The sequence below is a fragment of the Geotrypetes seraphini genome, chromosome 3 (genome assembly GCF_902459505.1).
Source record: "Geotrypetes seraphini chromosome 3, aGeoSer1.1, whole genome shotgun sequence".
Taxonomy (NCBI): domain Eukaryota; kingdom Metazoa; phylum Chordata; class Amphibia; order Gymnophiona; family Dermophiidae; genus Geotrypetes; species Geotrypetes seraphini.
The window spans coordinates 373,055,171-373,083,055 of NC_047086.1; the positions used below are offsets into that span (position 1 = coordinate 373,055,171).

Here is a 27,885-nt window from a genome sequence, read left to right on the forward strand (position 1 = left end):
AGGTATACACCTGATGTAGTTTTAGTCACCCATATCCCTCTATGCCTCTCGTAAGGAGATGTGCATCTAATTTGCCTTTGAATCCTAGCACAGTGGATTCCTTAATAACCTCCTTTGGGAGAGCATTCCAGGCGTCTACCACTCGCTGTGTAAAGCAGAACTTCCTGGCATTTGTCCTGGACTTGTCCCCCCTTAGCTTCAAACCATGTCCTCTTGTCCGTGTCGCGTTGGACAATGTAAATAATTTATTTTCCTGCTCTATTTTATCGATGCCTTTCAGCATTTTGAACGTCTCGATCATGTCCCCTCGCAGCCTCCTCTTCTCAAGGGAGAACAGTCCCAGTTTCTTGAGTCGTTCCTCATATTCCAAGTTTTCCATACCTCTTATTAGCTTCGTTGCTCGTCTCTGCACCCTCTCAAGCAGTTTTATATCCTTCTTTAGGTTGGGAGACCAATGTTGGACATAGTATTCCAAGTGTGGTCTGACCATTGCTCTATAAAGCGGCATTATGACTTTCTCCGATCTACTCGTGATTCCTTTCTTTATCATGCCCAACATTCTGTTTGCTTTCTTTGTCGCTGCCGCGCATTGTGCCGACGGCTTCAGGGTCCTATCTATCAGTACACCCAGGTCCTTTTCTTGTTTGCTCTTACCCAGAGTTGCGCCTGACATTCTATACTCGTGTTCCTTATTCTTACTACCTAAATGCATTACTTTGCATTTCTCCACGTTGAACTTCATCTGCCATTGCTCTGCCCATTTCTCTAACTGATACAAGTCGCTCTGGAGTTCCTCGCTATCCTCCTGCGATCTGATTGCCCGGCATAGCTTTGTGTCGTCTGCAAATTTAATGATCTCACTGGATACTCCTTTTTCCAGGTCATTGATGTAAATATTAAATAGGATCGGCCCAAGAACCGAGCCCTGGGGCACACCACTAGTCACTTTCTCCCAGTCTGAGAACTTCCCATTTATGCCCACTCTCTGCTTTCTGTTTTCCAGCCATTTGCCTATCCACCTGTGTATATCTCCCTCTATACCATGGCTTTGTAGTTTCCTGAGAAGTCTTTCATGTGGAACTTTGTCAAACGCCTTCTGGAAGTCCAAATATATTATGTCCACCGGCATTCCACTATCAATTTGCTTGTTCACGGTCTCAAAAAATTGAAGTAAATTCGTTAAACATGATTTCCCTTTCCTGAACCCATGTTGACTGGGTTTCATCAAGTCGTGTGTATTTAGGTGCCGGACTATGCTATCCTTGATCAGTGCTTCAACCATCTTTCCAGGGACAGACGTAAGGCTCACAGGTCTGTAGTTGCCCGGTTGTTTGGATACGTTTACAAATTTCAATAAAAAAATAAATTAAAAAATTAAAAAAAATAAATTTCTGTTAGGTCAGTAACACAAAGCGAGTCAGAAATAAAAGGAAAAGTTAAAAAGATAATTACTAATTAAAGATGTATGGGAAAACCCAGAAACAAATTTAAAATAAAAGAAATAAAGGAAGGAGGCACCACCACCTATGACCTATCCTAGCGCCATCTTGAAAAAAAATATCAGTTTAACTGACTAAAAATAGACTAGAAATTCAATGCATACTTGATCTTGATCTATCCTTGTTATTTTCAAGGCATAGACCTTAGAAGTCTGTCCAGCATTGGCCTCTGTAAGGGCAAAACCTCTGCATATAGCTTCTATACATTGCCTAACAACCTCCTGCATTGATTTAACAGACTGTACTTTAAAGCAGAGAGAACTGTGGCCTGCACTGGCTTAGCAAAAGCAGCTTATGGCTCACCTAGGGGATGCAGCACATGACTGGTGTTGCATCATGAAATCTTTGCCTAGGAAAATAATGAGGGCAAGAAGGTCTCAAGCCACTAATGAGCCAGATGGCCTTCAAGTTCCTCCAGCCACTAAGGAGCAAGATAACCTCAGTGGTAAATATGCCAATTTACCACCACTCCCCCAAAGAATATAACAATCCAGGAATAAATGGATCACAGTAAGCTCAGGTGGACTGCAGCATGTGACACAGAAACATCCACCTTCACAATTGGTGCCTCTAAAGAATCCCTTTGCTCCAAATGCTTTAATTTTAGAATCTAGCATTCTTACGGGAGTGGGAATTCAACAGATAACAACTAATTGGAAAGACTGTTCTAGATTGAATTCTAATTTTTGGTGGAACTCAGTTTGTCATATGTATAAGATGGAAAGATTTCTTGCGATACAGAGGGGGTATTTTAAAAGATTTCAAGAGGTGTGGAGGCCATTAATTGAATATTATAACGAGTAAAGTTTATTCTTTTTCCTTAGGGGATAATATATAGAAATGGGATGGGATGGGAGGGATAGGGAGGGAAAAATATTGGAAATATGTTGTTATGAAAAATAAGGAGATATATGTAATAGGATGGGATACTTATTGTTGTGCATTACTGGGTATAATAAAATGTTTAAAGTGTTTGAGGAAGAAGGATGGGGGAGGGACAGATTTCATGTCAGATTAATTGTATTATCAAAAAGGGATGTATAATTATATATAAATTTGGAAGGAATATTTTATTGATATGGAAAAGGGTGGGAGGTGGGGGGAGGGAATAAAAACATGTATAATAATATTATTTAAGAATGCCAAGTGTGTTATGTAAATTAATTGTAATAATACTGTACACTTGTTGAAAGAAATAAAAAGGAATAAAGATTTTTTTTTAAAAAAAAGAATCTAGCATTCTATAATAGGAGTAGGCAGCATGAACTCAAATTTCTTCAGTCACATCTTACTACAACATACTATATAATGGGAAGAACAATTTTGATAGCAATTTCTGTGGTAAAAAACATTCTTTCCATGTTGATTGACCTTCAGAAAATTGCCCTTCTTGAATGTGGATATAAGTATTAATGGAGTTCCCAAACATACAACTTTTACCAGCATTGTAGAGGTGGCTTTCTGAGGGCATGCTTAGGTCAGAAAACAACACACATAGGGGGTCTTTTACTAAAGTGTGGTAGGACTTGAAGTTACCATATGGTTAGCTCTAAAATTAACATGTGCTAACTGCAAAGCTTTTGTGATAAATACAGATGGTGTGGTAAGCAGTTGCTCTCTGCTAAAAATGAAGGGCAGATGCTGATCACACTGTATGGCACCGCAGCAATTGCAGATGCAGAGAGCAGGAGCAACTGCCCTGGTACATTGGTCTGACACAGCGGTGCTCTTCCTCCTTCCTGCATCCCCCCTCTAATCCCCTTTGCATACTTCAGAACCTCCCTCAATAGAATCCGATCTCTACTCCTGTCGAACTCAATTAAATTTATGTAGTTAGTGATTATAGCAGCACAAATTTAGCTGGGTAAAGGGAAGGTATTTTGATTGGTAAGAGTTATCAAAATTCAGTTTTAGCTAAGTAAAGCTTTGAAAAATCAACATGTAACTCATTGGTTACCAACCCTATCCTAGGGTTTTCAGGTTTTCAGGATAGCCCTAATGAATAGGCATGGGGCAGATTTGCATGCCTGTCACCTCTATTATATACAAATCTCTCTCATGCATATTTATTAGGGCTATCCTGAAAACCCGACTGGCTGGTGGTCCTCCAGGATAGGGTTGGGAACCACTGCTGTAACTGATTATATTTAAAAAGATGATAATCTGTGCTTTATAAATGGGTGTAGTAGGGTTAGTCTTACGGTCTTTCCTTTCCTCCAGTTACAATAAGTCCATCTCGAAGAGTTGTATACATTGTAAAGACTGGTCCTGTATGAGCCTTTGCCACCAGTCTAACAAGAAAATGATCTTTCCACACGTACACATCTCCATTTATGGCACCAGTGAAAGTGAGGTTATTCTGAAAGATAAATCAAATGCAAACATATGATAAACACTAATAAAACTAGCTTATAATATAAGCTCTCCATACTATTATGTACAGAATGCTATCCATTGGACCTATATCTTTGAAACAATGCATTTTAAATACTGTTGGTAACCATCATTATCACCATGTTTCCTTCCTTTTTAGTCTTATGAGATCACCATGCCGGTGTATACGCTTACCCTAATAACAGCTATATTTTACTTCCTATCCATTCCAAATTTTAGACATGTCAAAGAGCTGAAGAGCAACAACAACAAAAAAAGAATCTCGGAGAGATCATGAACTGGTAGGCCTTAAGCATGCGCAGATGCTCAAGGCCCAGCAAGAAGAGGAGGTCAATCTTCGGGCACCGGCACCAACGCACAGGACATGCCGGTGCCAGTGCCGAGGCCCAGATGACAGTAAGAAGCGGGTTTGGGTGGGTCTGGGGGACTTCAGATTGCGGCAGGGGGGATGCTGAATCACGGTGGGGGGGGGGGGGGGGGGGGGGCCGATTCGCGGCCGGGGGGGGGATGTGCCAGATCGCAGGGGAGGGTGCCAGATCGCGGGGGGCGCTGCTCACAAATCAAGGCACGCTCGTCTTGCAAAACACTCGCAAACTGGTGCACTCGTAAACCGAGGTACCACTGTACATAATTCACATTCATCAAGAAAAGAACTCCATTAAAAATAGAAGAGGAAAGATTAAGAGCAAAAGTTTAAAAAAAAAAAAAATTTTCCATAAAATATCAGCAAACATCTCAGCAATAACAATTCTAAAAATAAAATAATAAAACAATCAAATCTCAATGAACCATAATTAATACATACAGCTAAAAAATTTTCCATTACAGAATTAATCATTACATAAACACAGATCACAATCCCAAACTTTTAAATGTCTTTTAAAGTTTATATATCATTCTTCTTTTCTCAAGTCTATGGGCAGCTCTTGCACACTGCACGTGGCTGACCCACAAGCCTTCCCCTCTGACTTCAGCTCTGACATCAGAGAGAAGGCTTCTGGGTCAGCCATGAGCAGGTGCAAGAGCCGTGCGTCCCTGCAACAAGTGCCGCTGAAGGCAGGAAGGAGCAGCCCACCTGGAAGGAGGTAACTGGGATCCCCTGCTGACCCGGAAGCCTTCTGGGTTGGCTTCAGGAAGGAAGGAGGGCATGGGATCCCCGGCAGCGGAGGAAGGGGGAGCGGGAGACCCGCGCACTGCCACATACTCCCAACAAGCGGCTCGCATACCCCTAAGGGTACCGCATGTTGAGAAACTATGCTTTATGCCTTTGTCCTTATACACCTGGATTACTGCAATGCTTTATTCAGCAAAAAACTCCAAACGACTACAGCGAGTTCAAAATGCTGCAATGAGACTATTGAAAAACCTACAAGCCCATGACCTAGTCTCTCCAGCACTGATATCGACCCACTGCTGCCCCTAACCAAACGCTGCATATAAATCCCTCTACAACAGCGGTCTCAAACACGCGGCCCGCAGGCCACATGTGGCTCTCCAAGTTTTATTGCGGCCCGCGGTCTGGACTGGATAATTCCTTCCTTTTGGAGCAGCAGCGGGTCTGGCCAGTTCGTTCCGTTCAAAGCCGCGGGTTGGCGGCTCCTTGCGCTATTTGCTCCTGCATCGGAAGCCTCTCTGACATCACAACATCAGAGAGGCTTCAGACGCAGGCGCGGATCTCGCAAGGAGCCGCCACCCGCGGCTATGAATGGAATGAGCCGGCCAGACACGCTGCTGCTCCAGTGGCATACCAAGGGGGGGGGCGGTCCGCACAACTGGTCACCCTCCACTGTTCTTCATAGAGTGCGGCTCGCAGCTCGTCTAGAGCAGGCGTGCCCAACTGCTTCCCTTACCTTCTCACCGCCGGCACCATGCTCTTTGATCTCCCTGCTTCTCCCGCCGCCCGACCTCAATTCTGATGTCGAGAGGACGTTCTGGCTAGCCAATCGCTGCCTGGCTGCCTGGAACGTCCTTTCCGACGTTAGAATTGACGTCGGGCAGTGAGAGTTGGTCGGCCCCGTGGAGATCTCGGCCTGTTTCCGATGGCGCCAGCAGCAGCAGCAGCCTATTCCCCAGTGGCGGTGGCATGGGGGAGGGCAGGAAGGAAGAAAGAAAGAAGGGGGGGCAGGGAGCCAGAAGGAAAAAAGAAAGAAGGGGGGGGGGGGACAAGGAGCCAGAAACAAAGCAAAAAATGGGACAAGCAATCAGATAAAGACAGACATAGAAAAAGAAAGAAAAAGTTGGGGGAGGGAATGAGGTCTGGAGGAGAGGAAGCATACAGGAGGCTGAAAGAAGAGAAGAAATATTGGATGCACAGTCAGAAGAATAAAGTGTAACCAGAGAATGATGAAATTACCAAACAAAGGTAGGAAAATGATTTTATTTTCAATTTAGTAATAGAAATGTGCCAGTTTTGAGAAAGAAAAGATATTAAACTTTAAATGTGAGTGCTGCATAAAAAATAGAGTACTTGGAGGGCCGCAGAAAAAATAGTTAATGTCTTATTAAAGAAATGACAATTTTGCATAAGGTAAAACTGTTAAAGGAAAGTTTTATAAACTATAAAGAGTTTAACCTCATGCAAAATTGTCATTTCTTCAATAAGACATTAACTATTTTTTTCTGCGGCCCTCCAAATACCTACAAATCCAAAATGTGGCCCCGCAAAGGGTTTGAGTTTGAGACCACTGATCTACAAAATAACACCCAAATACTTATCAATGGTTAGAGCTACAGTCTCAGCAACCTGAAGTTGTGGGTTCAAACCCCGCACTGCTCCCTGTGATGCTGGGCAAGTCACTTAATCCTCCACTGATAGATTGTGAGCCCATCAGGACAGATAGGGAAAATGCTTGAAGTACCTGTATGTAAAACCACTTTGAGTGTGGTTGTAAAACTACAAAAAGATGGTATACAAGTCTCAATCCCTTTCCCTTAAACCCCAAAGAGAACACTATGCTCTCAAGATGAAATAGACCTACATACACCATCAGGACACTCCATCCAACTCCAGACAGCTTGGAGACAATCCTATTCCTATTTCTTATCAAGCCTCTGGAACAGCCTACCTCTTCATAGTAGAGCCCTTAAAGGACTTCTTACCTTTAGAAAAGCTGGAAAAACCTACCTTTTTTTTGCCTAATCGCTGCCTCAACCCTTCATCCTATCTGAAGAAATAATGCAACACACTGTATGTAAACCCTATATAATAACACTGCGAATGCAAACTGTGACCTGTTCTGAGCTCTTTGGGGAGGACAGGATATAAATATAAATAAATAAGAGAAGAAACATCACTAGAATGCTTCAAGTCAAAGTTAAAAACTTTCTTATTCAAAGATGCCTTTGATCTGTAAATTCTTTATCTTTAGATCTTCTAACAGATGGGATCCCTCTACCATCTGTTTTAACCCTTTGTATGCCTGTCCTATTTACCGAAGAAGATCTCCCCTCCTTTCCCAATATATGTTAAAGTACATCTGTCTATATTATTTTATTATGTACAACCCAATTCTATAGCCTATGTACTCTGTTTAGAAATTTTAAATAAACTTGAAACTTGCTTATGATAACAGTAGGGTCGGATTCCTTAGAACCCCACTGGAAGCAGGGACCCTAGATCATTTAATATATTTTTGTTCCTGTTATCAAGGCCTTTTGGAAATCAATTTGGTCTCAAGTTAATTGTTTATTAGAAAACCATGTAGCTCTATCGTATGATACAATTCTATTTGGGACGTCCATGAGAATAAAAAGTCAAATTTCATCTAGTAATAATAAACTTTTATTAATAATGACAGAAGAAGGGAGCCAGGGCACGAGGCAAACCTCGGCGAGTGCTTTTTTTTCTTTTTTACAGGAGCGGAGAGGCAGAAGGAAGGCAGGAAGAGCAGCCAGAGCAGGCTGCAGGACCGGGGTCACGGCGAGAGTTAGCTCCGCCCCCCCCCCACCCGCATCATAGGTTGCATTGGGCCCGGGCTCCCCTTTAAGAAGAAGGGAGCCAACGGCGCCTTTGCGAAGAGCCTTGAGGAGAGCCAAACTACACTCAACTAGGATATCTTAGAGCAGCGACCTATCCCTTTAACCTATACCCTCCCCCTAATCTCACAAACTCTCGTACTTAACTCGCTGCTCTCACACTAACTCACAGACAGCCACTCCTTCATACACCCTCAGCTCCTAACTTTTTAATCTCTCAGACAATCCAAACCTTCACAATCTCGCATTAATCTCTCAGACACCTTAATCTCTCAGACATCAATATCTCTCGCAATCTCACACTAACTCTCAGTCGGCTTTTTCTGACTTTCTCTCTCTTTTTTTTTTCTAACAGGCAGACCTAAATCACAACTTGGAAATGGCAGGGAGGACTAGAAGCGCCAAGGCTACAATCAGTTCCAGCATTCCAGCCACCATGGGAATCCAGGAGGAGATCACGGACGGCGTGCAGAGGGAGGAGGATCCAGGACGATGGACAGAGGTCTCCGTGCAGACTGAGTCCATCCCTCGGCATTACACTACAGTTTCCACGCAGACAGAGGAGGCCGCTCAGCTGGATGGGCCCTCATGCAGGAACTGTGGAGCCTCAGGGAGGAGGTGGAACGCCTGAGGAGCATCCGCGAGGATGAAGCCTACATCGACGGAGTCGTTCAGGAGTTGTCTCAAGTCACAGAACATGCCCACAACAAGTCCATTCTCGAGACACCCAAATCATCAGCTTTGAAACCGACATTTGGGATACAGGCAATGGCCAGTGACAATGACACCTGGCAGCTGGTGACCTCTTCCACAGGCAAAGGCAAACAAAGGAGATCCCGCGTGGCAGAAGAAAGAAGCAGCAGCTTCTTGGTAGCCGGGAGAGGAGAAGAGCGGCGGTGAGGAGCGAGTTGCGGCGAGAGTTAGCTCCGCCCACTCGCGTCACCAGCCGCGACACCAAGCGCCCGGACTCCCCCTTAAGAGGGGTGGTGCCAACGGCGCGCGGCCATTCGGCGCGCAGCGAAGGCGAGCAGCAAAGGCGCTCGCCTTAGCGAGAGCGCTTTTACGAAGGAGCCTTGGAAGGAGCCCAGGCAGCCCAGCAGCGAATCCTAAACTTCTAACTAAAAAACAAAACAAAAAACAAACAAACAAAAACAAAAACCTTTTTCTTCTGTTCCCATTCTTCTCTTCTCTCCCTATTCTTTCAGCTAGCTGCACGCCGAGCTAACTCACACTCAGCCATCCCTTTCAGATACCCTCAGCTCTTAACTTCTTATTCTCTCAGACACCCAAATCTTTCATAATCTCGCACTAGCTCTCAGTAAGATTTTTTCTAACTCTCTTTTTCCTTTTCTAATTACTAACAGGCAGACCTAATTCACAACTTGGAAATGGCAGGGAGGACTAGAAGCACCAAGGCTACAATCAAATCCAGCATTCCAGCCACCATGGGGACCCTGGAGGAGATCACGGACGGTGTACGAAGGGAGGAGGACTCAGGACGGTGGACAGAGGTCTCCGTGCAGACCGAATCCACCCCCCGGCACTACACTACAGTCTCCACGCAGACAGAGGAGGCTGCTCAGCTGGATGGAGCCCTCATGCAGGAACTGTGGAGTCTCAGGGAGGAGGTGGTTCGCCTGAGAAGCATCCGAGAGGATGAAGCCTACATCGACAGAGTCGTTCAGGAGTTGTCCCAAATTACAGAGCAGACCCACGACAAGTCCATTCTCGAGACACCCAAATCATCAGCTTTGAAGCCAACATTTGGGATACAGGAAATGGCTGGCGGCAATGACACCTGGCAGTTAGTGACCTCTTCCACAGGTAAACATAGAAGATCCCCCCTCCCCCTTTTTCAATCTCTTCATCCTCTTCTTTTTCTCCCCAACAGGCCAACCCTACGTCAACCCCTCACCTCGTCCTGAGGAACAGATTCCAGATTCTCCAAGAAGAAGCTGCCGACGATGAACAAGAACAGACCCAACACGAAGAACAGGAGCAGACCCAACAAGCAGCTCCATCTGACGACCGACTCCCCCCCTACAACGAAAGAAGCGCAGAGTAATAGTCATTGGGGACTCCATGCTGAGGGGCACCGAGGGACCAATCTGCAGACCGGATACACTCTCGAGAGAGGTTTGCTGTCTACCTGGAGCCAAGATACGGGACGTCACCACCAACCTGGGTAAACTACTCACACCTCATGACCATTTTCCTATGCTTCTTATCCACATAGGTACGAACGACACTGCAAGGAACACCCAAGAGACCATCGCCAGAGACTTCGGAGCCTTGGGTGTGAGGCTGAAGCAGACGGGTGCGCAGGTGGTCTTCTCTTCAATCCTCCCAGTCAGAGGCAAGGGAAGAGCCAGAGATGAATGTATCCTAAGAACCAATGAATGGCTACAAGGATGGTGTCGGGATATGAACTTTGGATTCCTGAATCATGGAGAGGCGTTACAAGGACTTCTGGGACCAGACGGACTCCACTTGACCAGCAGAGGTAAGAACATCTTCGGACACCGACTAGCCCGCCTGCTTCGTAGGGCTTTAAACTAGGTAAGTTGGGGGAGGGTACCTACTCATGTACTGGTGCGGAAAGGAACTATCCTGAAGGGATGAGTCGACACTCTGCTTCCAAGGTAAGGGCACACATAACAAACAGTTCTCTAGGAGCCACACAGACTCAGGTGGAAAACGCCTTACAGCGACCTAGGAAACACAATGTGTGGAGGGCCATGTATATTAATGCTCACAGTTTAGGCAATAAAATTCTAGAGCTGGAAACTGAAATAAGGGATGCCAACCTAGACGTGGTGGCAATAACCGAAACATGGTTTACGGACTCACATGGGTGGGATATGACTATACTGGGGTACAGTCTACTTCGTCGTGACAGAGAGGGCAGGTTAGGTGGTGGGGTAGCACTATACATTAAAGAAGACATCAAAACCACCAGGATCACAGATGTCAAATACACCGGGGAGTCCCTCTGGGTTAACCTGGCAAGAGGTGGCAATAAATGCCTGTATCTTGGTGTGGTATACAGACCCCCAAGACAAATGGAAGACATGGACACGGAATTAATTGAGGACATAGAGAATATCACTCTACGGGGCGACACTGTACTGCTTGGGGACTTCAACATGCCTGATGCAGACTGGAACACATTTTCAGCAACCACCAGTAGCACCAAGAGGCTTTTGGCCTCCATAAATGGTGCACAACTAAAACAGATGGTAACAGAGCCCACTAGGGCCCAGGCGATCCTTGATCTGGTACTCACCAACGGGGAAAGCGTCTCAGAGGTCTTGGTAGGAGATACGCTAGCCTCCAGCGACCATAACATGGTATGGTTCAACCTTAGGAAAGGATTCCCTAAATCAATCACAAAAACAAAGGTACTTAACTTCCGGGGCACCGACTTCACACGCATGGGAGATTTCGTCCATCAGATGCTGCAGGACCAAGCAGAGACCGGTAATGTGGAAACTATGTGGTCGTACCTGAAATCATCCATACACGAAGCTACTAATCGCTACATAAAATCGGTAGACAAACGGCAAAGAAACAATAAACCCCAATGGTTCACTGAGGAGATCTCGCACCTCATTAAGGAGAAGAAAACAGCATTTCTTTCCTACAAACGTACGCAGAGAAGAGAAACTAAAGTAGAATATAAGATCAGGTCTGCAGCGGTCAAAACAGCAGTTAGGGAGGCCAAACTTCGAGTGGAAGAAACTTTGGCAAAAAACATTAAAAAAGGGGACAAATCTTTCTTCAGGTATATTAGTGATAGGAAAAGGAACACAGACGGCATAGTACGCCTTAGAAGACCGGACGGAAACTACGCAGTGGCGGATTCTGAAAAAGCCGAAATACTAAATGAATATTTCTGCTCAGTATTTACCTGTGAGGCACCGGGACACGGACCACAGTTGAAGACAAAACAAATTGCGGAAGACCCGTTTCAGAATTTTGAGTTCACACCTGAAGATGTCTACAGCGAGCTGACAAGGCTCAAGGAGAACAAGGCCATGGGACTAGACAATTTACACCCAAGAGTGCTTAGAGAATTGAGAGATGTTCTGGCGGAACCGTTGGCCGTGCTCTTCAATCTCTCACTAAGCACAGGGAAAGTGCCATTGGACTGGAAAACAGCCAACGTCATTCCTCTGCATAAAAAGGGTTGCAAGGCTGAGGCTGCGAACTATAGACCGGTGAGTCTCACTTCAATAGTGTGTAAACTCATGGAAACACTAATTAAGCATAAATTAGATACGGTCTTGAATGAGGGGAATCTCCGGGATCCCAGTCAACATGGATTCACCAAGGGTAGGTCCTGCCAGTCCAATCTTATCAGCTTCTTTGACTGGGTAACAAGAAGGCTGGACTCGGGAGAGTCCTTAGACGTCGTATACCTTGACTTCAGCAAGGCTTTTGACAGCGTCCCACACCGCAGACTGCTGAACAAGATGGAATCGATGGGGTTAGGAGTAACACTAACTGCATGGGTTAAAGATTGGCTAAGTGGCAGACTTCAGAGGGTGATGGTTAATGGTACCCTCTCCAAAACGTCAGAAGTGACCAGCGGAGTGCCGCAGGGCTCAGTCCTGGACTGGAAAACAGCCAACGTCATTCCTCTGCATAAAAAGGGTTGCAAGGCTGAGGCTGCGAACTATAGACTGGTGAGTCTCACTTCAATAGTGTGTAAACTCATGGAAACACTAATTAAGCATAAATTAGATACGGTCTTGAATGAGGGGAATCTCCGGGACCCCAGTCAACATGGATTCACCAAGGGTAGGTCCTGCCAGTCCAATCTTATCAGCTTCTTTGACTGGGTAACAAGAAGGCTGGACTCGGGAGAGTCCTTAGACGTCGTATACCTTGACTTCAGCAAGGCTTTTGACAGCGTCCCACACCGCAGACTGCTGAACAAGATGGAATCGATGGGGTTAGGAGTAACACTAACTGCATGGGTTAAAGATTGGCTAAGTGGCAGACTTCAGAGGGTGATGGTTAATGGTACCCTCTCCAAAACGTCAGAAGTGACCAGCGGAGTGCCGCAGGGCTCAGTCCTGGGTCCACTCCTCTTCAACATATTCATTAGGGATTTGACTCAAGGGCTTCAAGGTAAGGTAACTTTATTCGCTGATGATGCCAAACTATGCAATATCATAAACGGCTACAATCTGCAGGATACTATGGAACAGGACCTCCGTACTTTAGAAAGTTGGTCCTCTGTCTGGCAGCTGGGCTTCAACGCCAAGAAATGTAAGGTCATGCATCTCGGAAATGGAAATCCATGCAGAACTTACACCTTGAATGGAGAAACTTTGACCAAGACTATGGCAGAACGAGACTTGGGAATGATCATCAGTGCAGACATGAAGACTGCTACTCAAGTGGAGAAGGCTTCATTTAAGGCACGGCAGATGATGGGTTGTATCAAGAGAAGTTTCGTCAACAGGAAGCCTGAGGTCATAATGCCATTATACAGAGCCATGGTGAGACCTCATCTAGAATACTGTGTGCAATTTTGGAGGCCACATTACCGTAAAGATGTGCTCAGAATTGAGTCGGTTCAGCGGATGGCCACCAGGATGGTCTCGGGGCTAAAGGGTCTCTCGTACGAAGAGAGACTGAACAAATTGCAGCTCTATACTCTCGAGGAGCGTAGGGAGAGGGGAGACATGATTGAGACATTTAAGTACATCACGGGACGGGTCGAGGTGGAAGATGATATCTTTCTTCTCAAAGGACCCTTGAACACAAGAGGACATCCGCTCAAACTCAGGGGAGGGAAGTTTTGTGGAGATGTCAGGAAGTACTTCTTCACGGAACGAGTGATAGAGCATTGGAACAAGCTTCCAGTACAGGTGATCGAGGCCACAGTATCCCAGACTTCAAGAATAAATGGGATACCTATGTGGGATCACTGCGAGAGTCCTACCAATGAATAGGGTCGCTAGGATATAGACTTAATAGAGCAGGTCAGTAGAGTTAAGGGGGCCAGTAGACTTAAAAGGGGGTCAATGGTATGGGCAGACTTGATGGGCTGTAGCCCTTATCTGCCATCATCTTTCTATGTTTCTATGTTTCTATGAGTTGCCATTCAACATATCACCAGAAATTGGAAAGATTACACCAGACTAAATTACACTTTCTGGTGGAATTTGTTGTGCCATATATACAAAATGGAAAGAACAATTGCCATGCAAAAAGGGAATTATAACAATTTTAAAAAGATTTGGGGGCCATTGATAACGTATTGTAATGATTAGACACCTTTTTTACACTAAAAGTATAATTATAATTTTGGAAAAGGGGGGGATGTATAGCTATATTATTGGTTAAATCAATGTTTTTCAATTTATTATATGTTTGCTTTATAGTATTTGTGGAAAGAGTGGATGGGAAAGGGACTTAATTTATATATTGAAGATGATACTAGAAAAGAAATTCAAGTAATGTATATGATTTAATTGATGTATTATTGTACACTTGATGTAAGATGAAAAAATAAATAAAAAATTGGAAAAAAAAAGAAACCCACTAATACAGTGTTACAATCACAAAAGAATAGGAAAGCATTCTCTTGTCATCAAATAATGATAAAAATGCATTTTATGCAAAAAATCTAGCAGTATTTTATTAAGGCTCTCTTTTACTAAGCCGTGGTAGAGATTTCTATTACAACCCAGAACACTAATGGCCTCTTTTACAAAGGCGCACTAGCGACTGCGCTGCGCTAACGGCCCCGAAGTCCATAGAGATTTAAAGGGCTTTGGGGCTGTTGCCGTGCGGCTTTGTAAAAGAGACCGTAAATGCTGTGATGCTCACAGGAATTCTATGAGCGTTGGAGCTGCATCAGAGCATTTAGTGCTCTGGGCCACGGTATAAACCTCTACCATGGCTTAGTAAAAAGGGGAGGGGGGTAAATGAATCTTTAATATCTGCATTTTATTGTGGAAAATAACAGAAATTTAACTTACATTGCTAATAGCTAAATACGTACACTTTGGCGTAGTCATCTACCAATGGTGTTCTAAACACTCAAGCATTCAATATCTTGAGATAGTCGGATAAAGCCTACAATGCTATTCAACTCCTGGAAACAAGGCCTCACGCTGCACTCAGGCTGTTGGAGATAGGAGTATATTAGTTGTCCAGGAGGCCGTACATTCAATAAGGCTGAGTTCAATTCAGTACTCTATCTCCACCTGCTTGTAGATGGATACAAACCACTTGTCTCTGGATTCATCTGCTGCTGGCACCAAGGAAAACAAAATTCTTTTCTACGTTACTAACAAATTGATTTTCTGCCACTAAAATCTCCTCTTTACTATGACATCATTGACTGACAGCTGGCAGGAAAGTTTCTTCTAAGGCTGAACCTCTTCAGTATTGCTCCAGTACTGGAAGTCATCTTCCCTTCCAGAACCTGAGTGCATCATCTCCATGATGCATCTAACGCTTTGCTGGCCCTGAGACACACAAAATTCAAACTTGAGCCATTAGATAAGCCCTCAAAAACTGTTTTTGACTTGATAGGGATCTGAGACCATGAGCTTTCATTCACAACAATCTGGGATTTTTCTTTTATTTAATAATCCCCCGTCAACACAGTTGATTTATTCACTGAAGCAGAAATCCTAGTATGGTGCTATGCATCAGATCTTCTTCTGGAACTATGCAGTCAGGAGAACTGAATTCAGTTATTTGGTGTTACCATTAAGTAATGACCATGGATCTCTCCCCCATAATGGCTGAGAATGCTGCTTCCACATGATCTCCATCCTACTCAGAGAGCAACACCAAACATAGGGACTGAACTGGGAACCTTCAACAGGCACTGTGCAGCACTAACACTGGGCTGTCCCTTCACAAACATTTTAAAACTAGAAATAATGACACATTTTCAAATTATACAATTATTTTAAGAGCTTTTCAAATTTCCTTGAAACATTATTCATACCTTACCTTTGCAGTAAGTATTAGAAATTTTTTAAAAAAGCAACGAGACTTACAGCACCAAAGGCAACAGAAAGCATGGTTTGCATTTTGGCATCACCGACAGAGCCGACAACCCCTTTTTTGTAAAGGAGTGCACTTCCAGCTATGGTCCAGAACTTGACATGTTTAATTCCCACAGACACAAACTGCATATCCGAATCTGGACGGAACTCAACAGTAAAAATTCTCTCCATATGGCCTCCTTTGCTTGCCACTTTGGCACCTGTTCAAATCATGAATATAGAAGGGCATAAGAACATCAGAAAAACCATGCTGAGTCAGAACAAGGTCCACTGAGCCCAGCATCCTGTCTTCAATAGCAGCCAGTCCAGGTTTCAAGTAGATTCATTTAGTTATAGCTTAATTTAACCTACTTAGTCAATATTTTTAATAGAATTCCTGCTAGGAACTTGTCTTAAGTCTTTTTTGAACACTGCTATGTTATTCACCCGATCATATCCTTTAGCAATAGATTCCACAGTATATGCTCTGTGAAAAAAATATTTGCTTTAGCATTGATTGAAAGGTGAAACAATCATCACAATTTAAGTGATCTACCCTACTCATAATTTTATAAATTTATAAATTTTATACATTTCTATCATACCCCTTTTGTCATCATTTTTCTCTAGCTAAAGAGCCCTAACCTGTTTAGTCTTTCTTCATAACATCTGTCACCCTTCTCTAAATCTTTTCTAGTTTAGGTGCATCCTTCCAGAGATGCGATAACCACAACTACACACAATACTTAAGGTATGGTCACATCACAGACCTATACAGAAGTATAATGACATTCTATTTTGTTCTCCATTCTTTTTTTTAATAGTTGATAATATTTATTGGGAGGTGTTTTTTGGCAGTTATGGCCATTGGGCTAGAAATAAAGTATTGTCTACAATGACTGCAATATCTTTTCCTTGAGTAATTACTTCTAACTCAGAGCCCTCAATTTTGTACCTACACAATACTAGAACACAATAATCTTGAATTCTCAGGTGTAATTCTTGTCTTTTTGTTTGTATTTGACTATAATGTTGCTATATAGGAAGAAGAGTTAAAACATTTTTTGGCATTTTTCTATACTATCCAAAATATAAAAAATAAAGTCACTGACATGTCGTATAGCAGTTGAACTAATTTAATCTACAGTGTAAAGATAGTAAAACAACAGAAGCCACAGAAATGTAGTACATTAAGAACATGGAAAGATTAAGGTGCAAATTCTCAAAACTTTAATACCATCGTTAAACTGTTTTCCAACAGTTTAGCCTGCACGCATTTTGGCGGCGGATTATCAAAACGGATTATCTCTGTCTTTAGCGACATTTCTAGCTGTCTCCGACAGTGACATGCAAATGGGCTGTTCAACATTGAAAGGAGCACTCTAGTGGATTCTTAAAAAAAATGCTGAGCCATTTTCTAAAAGTGGTGTTGGCTTTTGGCGACAAAAATAAGCAACTGGTCCAGGGGTTCCAGTACAGCATTGCAGTGTCAGAGACTGATAGAAAAGTGGTGGCGGCAACAACTCCCCCCCAACAGCGGGAGAGATGCCTACTCTCTCCCACTGCCAAGCGAAACCACCACGTGCCCAACCTACCCCCAGGGACCGGGAGAGATGCTCACTCTCTCCCGCTGCCAAGTGAAACCACTCCCGCCACCATGCCCCCCCTACAGCGGGAGAGATACCCATTCTCTTTCACCACCAAGTGACCCTTCCTTTCCCGCCATCAGCAGGAGAGATGCCCACTCTCTCCTACTGCCATACAACACCCCCCCCCTGCCTCCGACTCCCTCTCCCCTTACCTCCATGTAGATGTCTGACCGGAGGGACGTGGATTCCCTCCAGTCAGCTGGCCTGCCACTTCAAAATGGGCCTTCCCTTCCCTGGTGCATCCTGGGATGCATCAGGGAGGGACCTGAGGCTCTGATTGGCCAAAGTTGTTTAAGGCCCCTCCCATGGTATGGGCCTTATACAACCATTTCTGTTGGGTAGGAATAGATAGGAAACTCCTGCTCCATTTTTTTTTTCTTTGCATCTAGATAACTCCTTTCTTCTGTCAGATCCTTTTTTTTTTTTAAAGATAAGGGTTTTCCTTTATTGGTTTATTTTCAGCTAGCGTGGTAGATGATCCAGAGTATCTGAGCTGACGAGCTGATTCCAGGACCAGTGAGGACATGGACACCAAGGATCATGGTACCCAACGCAAGAGAGTTGTAATGTTTTCAGAGACTTTCTTAGACTGGTATCATTGTATGCATACCAATTTACTATATTAGGCCTCATTTATGCAAATGACATTCTTCAGACTTGAGTATTCGAAGTAGTGGTAAGCGTGTTAAACTGATTGCATATTATAGTAGTTAATCAGGCCATTGAACTGTTGCCAATCTGGAGAGGTAACCTGTAACATTTTTTTGCCTATGTAATTTACTCTATAGTATTAATACCTTGTATTATCTAATTGTACCAATTGGTACAATTGGTACCATCTGTACCTGTTCTTCTCCTATTGGTACCAATTGGTACCTGCTCTTCTCCTATTGCTATCTAATAAATCTTACAATTCCTTTTCTTGTCAAACTCCTTGGATGTGGCCTTGTACTATCTGAACAAATTTGGAGGAACAGGGTCATACTCCCTTTTGCAAGGAAGCAGTTCAGATTGGTCTTGGGCAACAGCTCATGAAATGTTTCCCAGAGCAGTTTACCTAGCGAGGCACCAAAATGTTCTTGTAGACAAACTGAGCAGACTTCTTCAGCCTCACAAGTGGTCTTTTAGCAAATTTTGTATTGCATCCAATCTTCTCTCACTGGGGAACACTGGAAATAGATCTGTTCACTTCCCTCTGAACAACAATCTTCCACAATTTTGTTCCAGACTCTTTGCCTCCAATCACATGGCTCCAGATGCCTTCCTACTCCGCTCAGGGACCAACTTCCTTTACGTATTTCTTCCAATCCCTCTCATGGGGAGGACTCTACTTAAACTTTGCCAGGATCAGGGCACCATAATTCTCATAGCACCTTTCTAGCTCTACTAGGTTTGGTCTCTACTACTACTAGAATTCTTGTCCAAAAAGCCATGGAAATTACAACGTTTTCCAACCCTATTAACTCAGATTGAGAGGTATCTCCTTCATACAAACTCTCACTCTCTAGCTCTAACAGTGTGGTTTCTCTCTCTGACCAAGCAGGATCTTTCCAGTCTTTATTTGTAGTATCAAACATCATTCAAGCTTCAAGGAAGCCATCAGTGGTGTTGCTACTTTAAGTGGACACTGTTCTCTACCTGCTGTGCATTACATTCACTGTTACCTATTACCTGTTGTCTGCATGAGATCTATTTGCATGCACTGCTTTCAATGCATAGTCATTGGGGAAATCCAGAAAACCCGACTGGATTCCGGCCCTCGAGGAGGGACTTTGACACCCCTGCTCTAGACCATGAGAATAAAAGATCCCGGGAAGAGATTATAGCTCAGTGTCAACAGGAATCGAAGAAACTAAACCATCTGGTAGAGCAGATGACCGCCCAGTTGAAGTTAGTTCAAGGACAGATGAAAGAAAATCAAGTCCAACAGTAAGCTGTACAGCATAGTGTTAGAGAAATAAAGACAATTAGCGGAGAACTAACAAATAAAACAGGGAAAGCAGAGTTGGGCTGAACGGCAGCAAGCTCAAGGGCAACAATTGGAGCAGCACGCCCAACATTTTGAAAAGGTCCTGGATACTTTTAGAGAGATGGAGCAAGACCTGGGAGAGTTAAAAGAGCAAATCATACAGATGAAAAAGGATGAGTTAGGGGGCATGACTCAGGTGATAGCAGCCTTAGCTCAACGCGTGGAAGGGTTAGAAAGTCCAGACGGTCATGACAACGGGGCCTCAGAAAGTCATTATGAGACCCCCCCATTCTAAGGTGGCCCGAGGATTTTCAGGACCCAGACACACCAGCCTTAACTCAAGGGAAAAAATTTCATAAACCCCGGAAACGTTACTGAACATCGGCCGGGGAAACTCAGCACTAACGTAGACACTCTGTCAAGAATTCAAGAGGATGAGGTGAGCCCTCCTCAGACTAGGGATGGGCAGACATTAAGGGTGAGGGTATGTCACAACCCTAGCCCTAAAGCTCAGCTTGTGCCAGGAAAGGCTATGCCTAAACCTAGCCTGGCTGTAAAAAGGGCCAACCAGTGTGACAGAGCAAACTACAATAGAAAGGTAGGCTCTGAGTTGCCTCTTAAAACTCAGCTTACAAAACCCTGGGGAAGTGAGGACTATGAGTGGAACAGCATAGATCAGCCCCAGAACAATTCCTCTGACTCAGCTAACTCACAGCTGCAGGACTTGATTAGAAGTCCTGTGAGAACTAAACAGAAGCTGCAGTCTGCCCTGCCCCCTCTTAGAACAGGGCGTGGTCGCCTCAATGCTCTTGAGGCTGCACTGGGGAGGAAGCAGGCAGTCTGCCCTGGGTCAGCCCAGGAAGTAGGTTTTCAGGACTGCTCTCCTGAACCTCACCACTTGCAGGATGTTGAGATGGTGGATGCAGCCCCTGTCTCTGAAGCCAACCAGCTAGCTGAACCAGAGCCCATGGACTGCCTGGAAACTGTTATGAATACAGAAGCTTACTCCATGGAAGAAAGCTAAGTAACATTACTGGGTTTTTGTTGTGCTTAAGCTTGCAATCTTTTGGGCTTCTTTCAGTGGAACCTGTTTGCACCTGTGAGAGGCAAGTGAGCAGTGCAGAACTCACTGCAAGGTGCCTGGAACTGAAAACTTTTTTTCAGGTTTATTTTTGCTGGACTGTTTGGTTTATGGTTTTTTTTGAAAGTAAGAAAAGCTGCAATTTTGACTGTGTGCCTGGGATGGTAGTTTTGGGGAAGAATCCACATAATATCCTTGGTTGGGATTGTGGGGCCATTTGTGGCATTCTGTTTTACACAGAGTTTAATTAGTGGATTTGGCTACTCCCCTCCCCCACCAACTACTGTTAAGTTGGTTGGGACCAATTCTATTTCATAGGCATATAAGTGGAACCCTACTTCTGCATCTTTATTGGCTCACATGGATAGAGTCCGTAAGGAACTGCAGGTAATGCAGGTAGATGAGTGGCTGAGCAGTTGCAATCTCTCCAACAGAAGCACTTTGAGTATGGCAATTGGGCTGGACAGTTGTTGGCGAATAAATTAAAAAAGAGGAAATTGAGGAATATGATCACTATGGTGCGTGCACCAGATAGTTCTCTATGTTATACTCAGGATTGTATAGCTTGCGCTTTTTCTTGCATTCTATCGCGATTTGTATACCCCAGAGGAGTATGTGTCACAGGCTCATATTGATACTTATCTTGCCCAAGCTCATTTATCTACAGTAGTTTGATTCGGGAGGAAGCTGAGGATCTTTCTGCTATTTTGGAGGAGAAAACTCTTTGGGCTATTTCATCATTGGCTTATGGGAAAGCACCTGGATTAGATGGGTTTACTAATTGATTCTATAAATGCTTCAAACATCTGTTGGTTGGTCCTCTTACTAAGGTATTTAATAGTTTGGGCCCGGATGGAGAACTCCCTAATTCTTGGAGGTTGGCAGGGTTTACGTTAATTTTGAAACCGGATAAGGACCCTTCTCAATGTGGCTCATATTGTCCAATCTCGTTGCTCGGCACTGATTATAAGCTATTTACTAAGATTTTGGCTCGCAGATTACAGCGTTATATGACCCGCTTGGTCTGGGATGACCAATCAGGTTTTATAGAAGGCAGGCAGACTTTTGATAATATTCGTTGGTTGCTACATCTGGTTTGGTATGTTCAGCAGAGGGATGAGCCAGCTCTCTTGCTGGGTATTGATGCTAAAAAGGCGTTTGAAGGGTGTCTTGGCCTTTTTCACTAAGCACTCTGTCGGCTATGGGCATTGGGGGCAATTTTTTGCTTGGATTCAAATTTTATATGCAAAGCCATTGGCAGCTCTTCGTATTAATGGAGGATATACTGATAGTTTTTCATTGGCAAGGGGGATCAAAAAGGGGTGTGCCCTCTCTCCCTTATTCTTTGCTTTGGCTATAGAGCTGTTGGCTAATCATATTCATGCCCAGTCAGAGGTTCGGGGTGTTTGGTGTGGTGAGCAGCAAACTAAATTTCTTTTGTTTGCTGACAATGTCATTCTTACTCTCACAAGGCTGCAATGCTCATTGCCGGGAACTATAGCAGTGCTTGAGGCATACAGCGCTGTCTCTGGTTTTCACACTAATATGGATAAATCTGAGATTCTCAATTTATCGGTGCGTCCAAGGGATTGCACTATGTTGAAATCTGGGTATCCTTTTAAGTGGGCACCTAAATTCATTTGCAGCCCCAATCTATTTTTGACTTTAATTTTCCACCCTTGCTGAAGTCTCTTTGGGCTGATTTGAATAGGTGGGAAAATACATTGCTGTCTTGGTATGGTCGCATTCAAAGTGTAAAAATGATGCTTTTATCAAAGTTACTTTATCTTTTTCAAAAGTTGCCCATCCCACTTTTGGCGACTTTTTTTAGGGGAGTGGCTCATAGAGTCTTTCAATATATCTGAAAAAGCCGGCCTCCGCGGGTGCAGAGAAGTGTTTTGTACCAATTTTGAGCCCAGGGGGTATGGCGGTGTCCTGTTTACGCTGCTATTATGTTGTGACCCAGTTGAAATCTTTTTTGATGTGATGTAAAGATCGTTCCAAGAGTTGGGTTCAGTTGGAACAAGTTCCGGGCTCAAATGAGTTGTGTCGGGCATGTCCCTGGTTACAGGTGGGGGAGGCTAGAAAGTTGCTTAACGGGGCTAATCCATATCTGACTCACACCTTTAATATCTGGGCTAGAACACGGGCCCATCTTTTCACTCCCGGCTTAACTTTAGAGGCACGTCGTTGTGGGTAGCTGAGGGATTCCTACCCGGACGGCTTGATATTCAATTCAAGACTTGGGCTCAACGAGGCCTTGGGGATCTGGGGGATTTTGTGGAAGATGGCAGTTTGTTGTCATTTTCTGATCTCTCACAGGCTTATGATTTGGCGCCTCAGATCACTTTCGATATCACCCACTGGTGGATTTTGTTGGGCATAGGGCTTTAGAGGAACTTCACTTGCCGGAGACACCTTTAGAGTGGGCACATATGGGGAATTGTGGTCGGGGCTGCATATCTAGATTTTATAGGGCCCTTATTCAACAAAATACCACTCCTATTAAATTTATCTCACTCTGGGAGGTTTTTTTTGCATCCTGCAGAACCAGTTATAAAATGGGAGTGAGTTTTTATCCACTAGTTGCATCTTTCTATAGCTAGCTCTTTGGTGGAAAATGGATTTTAAAAAATGCCGTATCAGTGGTAGCTCACTCCAGTACGTCTCCATAAAATTTATTCTCATGAACCTGACATGTATTGGTGTAATTGTGGACAACAGGGTTCTTTCCTTCATATTTGGTGGGACTGCCCGAGGGTAATTCCCTCTTGGAAAATGGTTTTTGATTTATTATCTGAGGTTCTGCATCTTAAGCTTTCCCGATCCATGGGTAGTGCCTTCCTTCACCTTCCAATGGCCTAGCTGAATAATAAAACCCATAAATTTGCTTGTTATATTTTTAGGGCTGGCAGGCTTTAAATGGCTGCCTGTTGGAAACAAATTCATCCCCCAGGACGGAGTCAATTATTGAATAACTGAATTTTATTTATTGTATATCTAAATTGTCAGCTTTGTTGCATAATCGCCTTACACCCTTTCTTAAGGTGTGGGATCCTTATATAAGATGGCAGGAGAAGCCTTCCTGAACAGTTTGGTGTTTCGCTGTCTCTCTTTTTTCATTGCATACCTCCCGTACTATTGTTTGCGTGTAATACTGACCCTAGGGGGTGGGGGGAGGAGAGCATTCCTATTGGTTCTTGAGTAATGTACTGAAGAGTTTCTGTACATCATTTTGTTATGGCGTGGGGGGGAGGGGGGGAGAAAATTTTATGGTTGCTGTTGATTTGATGTTTTGTTGTGCTGCCCTTCGGGGGAGTGCAAGCCTTCAAGGAGGGGGACAGGCCTTCGGGGGGGGGGAGGTGCAGGCCTTCAAGGGGGGGACAGGCCTTCGGGGTGGGATGCAGACCTTTAAGGGGGGACAGGCCTTCAGGGGAGGGGGGAGGGCAGGCCCTGGTGTAGAAGTACACGGAGGGAAGGGGGGGTTCAAAGAGATGTGCATATGCCGGACTTTGGGTGGGAAGAAATAATGGGTCTGAAAATAGAGGAGAGGGAGAAAGATGATGGACCATGAGTTTTAGGGAGGGAAGGAACAGAAAGGGAGAGAAGTTGAACACAAGGGATGGTGTGGAGGGGGGATAGAGATACTGGATAGGAGGGTAGTTGGGAAAAGAAAGGGAGATATGGTGGACCCTGGGGTGGTAGGGAAGGAGGGAGAGATGCTGGATGAAAGGGTAGTTAAGAAAAGATGGATCTGTGGAGGGAGACGAAAAAAGGAAAGATGCCAGACCTCCTGGGGAGGGAAGGGAAACGGAAGGGGAGGACAGAGATGGCAGATGGTTAGCATGCAGAAAGAAGAAAGAAGGAATGCCGACCTAGATGTGGTGGCAATATCTGAAACTTGGTTCACGGACTCACATGGGTGGGATATGGCTATACCGGGCTACAATCTACTTCGTCAGGACAGAGAGGGCAGGTTAGGAGGGGGGGTAGCTCTATATATTAAAGAGGACATCAAAACCACCAGGATCACAGATGTCAAGTACACCGGGGAGTCTCTCTGGGTAAACCTGGCAAGAGGCAGAGAAAAATGCCTGTATCTAGGTGTGGTTTACAGACCCCCAAGACAACTGGAAGACATGGACGCAGAATTAATTGAAGACATAGAGAATATCGCTCTACGAGGAGAAGCTGTACTGCTAGGGGACTTCAATATGCCTGATGCAGACTGGAACTCATTTTCAGCAACAACCAGCAGTAGCAGGAGGCTCTTAACCTCCATAAAGGGAGCACGTCTCAAACAAATGGTAACGGAGCCCACTAGGGCCCAGGCGATCCTCGACCTGGTACTCACCAACAGGGAAAGCGTTTCAGAGGTCTCAGTAGGAGATACGCTAGCCTCCAGCGACCACAATATAGTATGGTTCAACCTTAGGAAAGGCTTCCCTAGATCAAACACGAAAACAAAGGTACTCAATTTCTGGGGCACAGACTTCGCACGCATGGGAGATTTCGTCCATCAGACGCTGCAGGACCAAGCGGAGACCGATGATGTAGAAGCTAAGTGGTTAACACTGAAATCAACCATACATGAAGCAACTAGCCGCTTCATAAAATCAGTAAATAAACGACAAAGAAACAATAAACCCCAATGGTTCACCGCGGAGATCTCGCACCTCATTAAGGAGAAGAAAAAAATGTTTCTCTCCTACAAGCGCACAGAGAAAAGAGAGGCAAAAGTAGAATATAGGACCAGGTCTACAGCGGTCAAAATGGCAGTTAGGGAGGCAAAACTTCGAGTGGAAGAAATTCTGGCAAAAAACATTAAAAAGGGGGACAAATCCTTCTTCAGGTATATTAGTGACAGAAAAAGGAACACAGGCGGGATAGTACGCCTTAGAAGACCGGACGGAAGTTACGTGGAAGCAGATTCCGATAAAGCCGAACTACTGAATGAATACTTCTGCTCAGTCTTCACCTGTGAGGCACCGGGACACGGTCCCCAGTTGAAGGCAACACAAAGCACAGAAGACCCATTTCAGAATTTTGAGTTCACACCGTGTGAAGTTTACAGTGAACTGGCAAGACTCAAGGTGAACAAAGCCATGGGACCAGACAATTTGCACCCAAGAATGCTCAGAGAATTGAGCGATGTCCTGGCGAAACCGTTGGCTGAGCTATTCAATCTCTCCCTAAGTAAGGGGAAAGTTCCCCTGGACTGGAAATTAGCTAATGTCGTTCCTCTGCATAAAAAGGGTTGCAGGGCAGAGGCTGCGAATTATAGACCGGTGAGTCTCACATCAATAGTGTGCAAACTCATGGAAACACTAATTAAAAGCAAATTGGACACGATCTTGAATGAAGGGAATCTTTGGGATCCCAGTCAGCATGGATTCACCAAGGGTAGGTCCTGCCAATCCAATCTCATCAGCTTCTTTGACTGGGTAACAAGAAAGTTGGACTTGGGAGAGTCTTTGGACGTCGTGTACCTGGACTTCAGGAAAGCTTTTGACAGTGTCCCACACCGCAGGCTGCTAAGCAAGATGGAATCGATGGGGTTAGGAGAGACACTAACTGCATGGGTCAATGATTGGCTGAGTGGCAGACTTCAGAGGGTGGTGGTTAATGGTACCCTCTCTAAAACATCGGAGGTGACCAGTGGAGTGCCGCAGGGCACGGTCCTGGGTCCACTCCTTTTCAACATATTCATAGGGGATCTGACTCAAGGGCTTCAAGGTAAAATAACACTATTCGCCGATGACGCCAAACTATGTAATATAGTAAGTGAATGCAGTTTACAGAATTATATGGCGCAGGACCTGCTTACATTGGAAAGTTGGTCCTCAACCTGGCAACTAGGCTTCAATGCTAAGAAATGTAAGGTCATGCACCTTGGAAGCGGAAATCCATGCAGGATGTACTTCTTGAACGGAGAAACTTTAACTAGGACTTCAGCAGAACGAGATTTAGGAGTAATCATCAGTGCAGACATGAAAACTGCCATTCAAGTGGAGAAGGCTTCATCTAAGGCAAGGCAGATATTGGGTTGTATCAATAGAAGTTTCGTCAGCCGAAAGCCTGAAGTCATAATGCCATTGTACAGGGCCATGGTGAGACCTCATCTGGAGTACTTTATGCAATTCTGGAGGCCACATTACAGTAAAGATGTGCGCAGAATTGAATCGGTTCAACGGACGGCCACCAGGATGATCTCGGGGCTCAAGGGTCTCTCGTATGAAGAGAGACTGAACAAATTGCAGCTCTACACTCTTGAGGAACGTAGGAAGAGGGGAGACATGATCGAAACATTTAAGTACCTCACGGGACGTGTCGAAGTGGAAGATGATATTTTCTTTCTCAAGGGACCCTCGGCCACAAGAGGGCACCCGCTCAAACTCAGGGGCGGAAAATTTCATGGCGACACCAGAAAGTATTTCTTCACAGAGAGAGTGGTTGATCATTGGAACAAGCTTCCAGTGCAGGTGATCGAGGCAGACAGCGTGCCAGACTTTAAGAATAAATGGGATACCCATGTGGGATCCCTACGAGGGTCAAGATAAGGAAATTGGGTCATTAGGGCATAGACAGGGGGTGGGTAAGCAGAGTGGGCAGACTTGATGGGCTGTAGCCCTTTTCTGCCGTCATCTTCTATGTTTCTATGAAGAGACTGTATACAGACAGCGATGTTACAAAAAAGACTTTCAAACTACAATAGCATGCCAAAATTTATCCAGAAGCATTTCAAACATACAACAAGACAGGAAAGGAGTCAGAGAAATTTATCAAAGAGATAGGTTTTAATTGACTTCCTGAAGGTTTGGTAGGAGGGTGCATTTGAAATGAAGTTGGTTAAACAATTATTCCATTTGCCTGCTTGGAATGATAGAAATCTATCAATTAATCTCTTGTAGATACAGCCCTTCAAGGATGGAAAAGCAAACAGGTAGGCACTACGTGTGCAAGTGGTGCTTGGAAATTCAAAATGGTGCGACAGGTAGATTGGGGATGAACCTATTATGGTTTTGAAGCAGAGGCAGGCAAACTTGAAAATGACCCTTGCTTCCACTGACAGCCGGTGTAATGTTTTGTAATACGGGTTTACATGATCCGATTTTTGGAGACGGAAGTGACTATATTTACAAGCTCAGGTTTGGGTTTTGGGTTTGTTTGTTTTTAATATTGGGTCCTGTATGTTTCCCTCAAAAGATGTCATTAAGGGTTGAATAATCTATTATCTAAACTAAACTAAACTAAACCTTAGGTTTGTATACCGCACCATCTCCGCGTGCGCAGAGCT

At 44.4% G+C, this 27,885-nt stretch overlaps 1 protein-coding gene across 2 annotated transcripts in view; it reads right to left on the reverse strand.

The window, feature by feature from the left end:
• Positions 1–27,885, reverse strand: part of EML6 (EMAP like 6) — a 523,485-nt gene that overhangs the window by 56,304 nt on the left and 439,296 nt on the right. For both annotated transcript variants that reach the window (XM_033938328.1, XM_033938329.1), the window contains 2 exons: positions 15,902–16,110; positions 3,701–3,858 (listed from right to left, as the gene is read on the reverse strand). In XM_033938328.1, the coding sequence (XP_033794219.1) occupies positions 3,701–3,858; positions 15,902–16,110 (367 nt within the window). The remainder of the gene's footprint in view (positions 1–3,700; positions 3,859–15,901; positions 16,111–27,885) is intronic.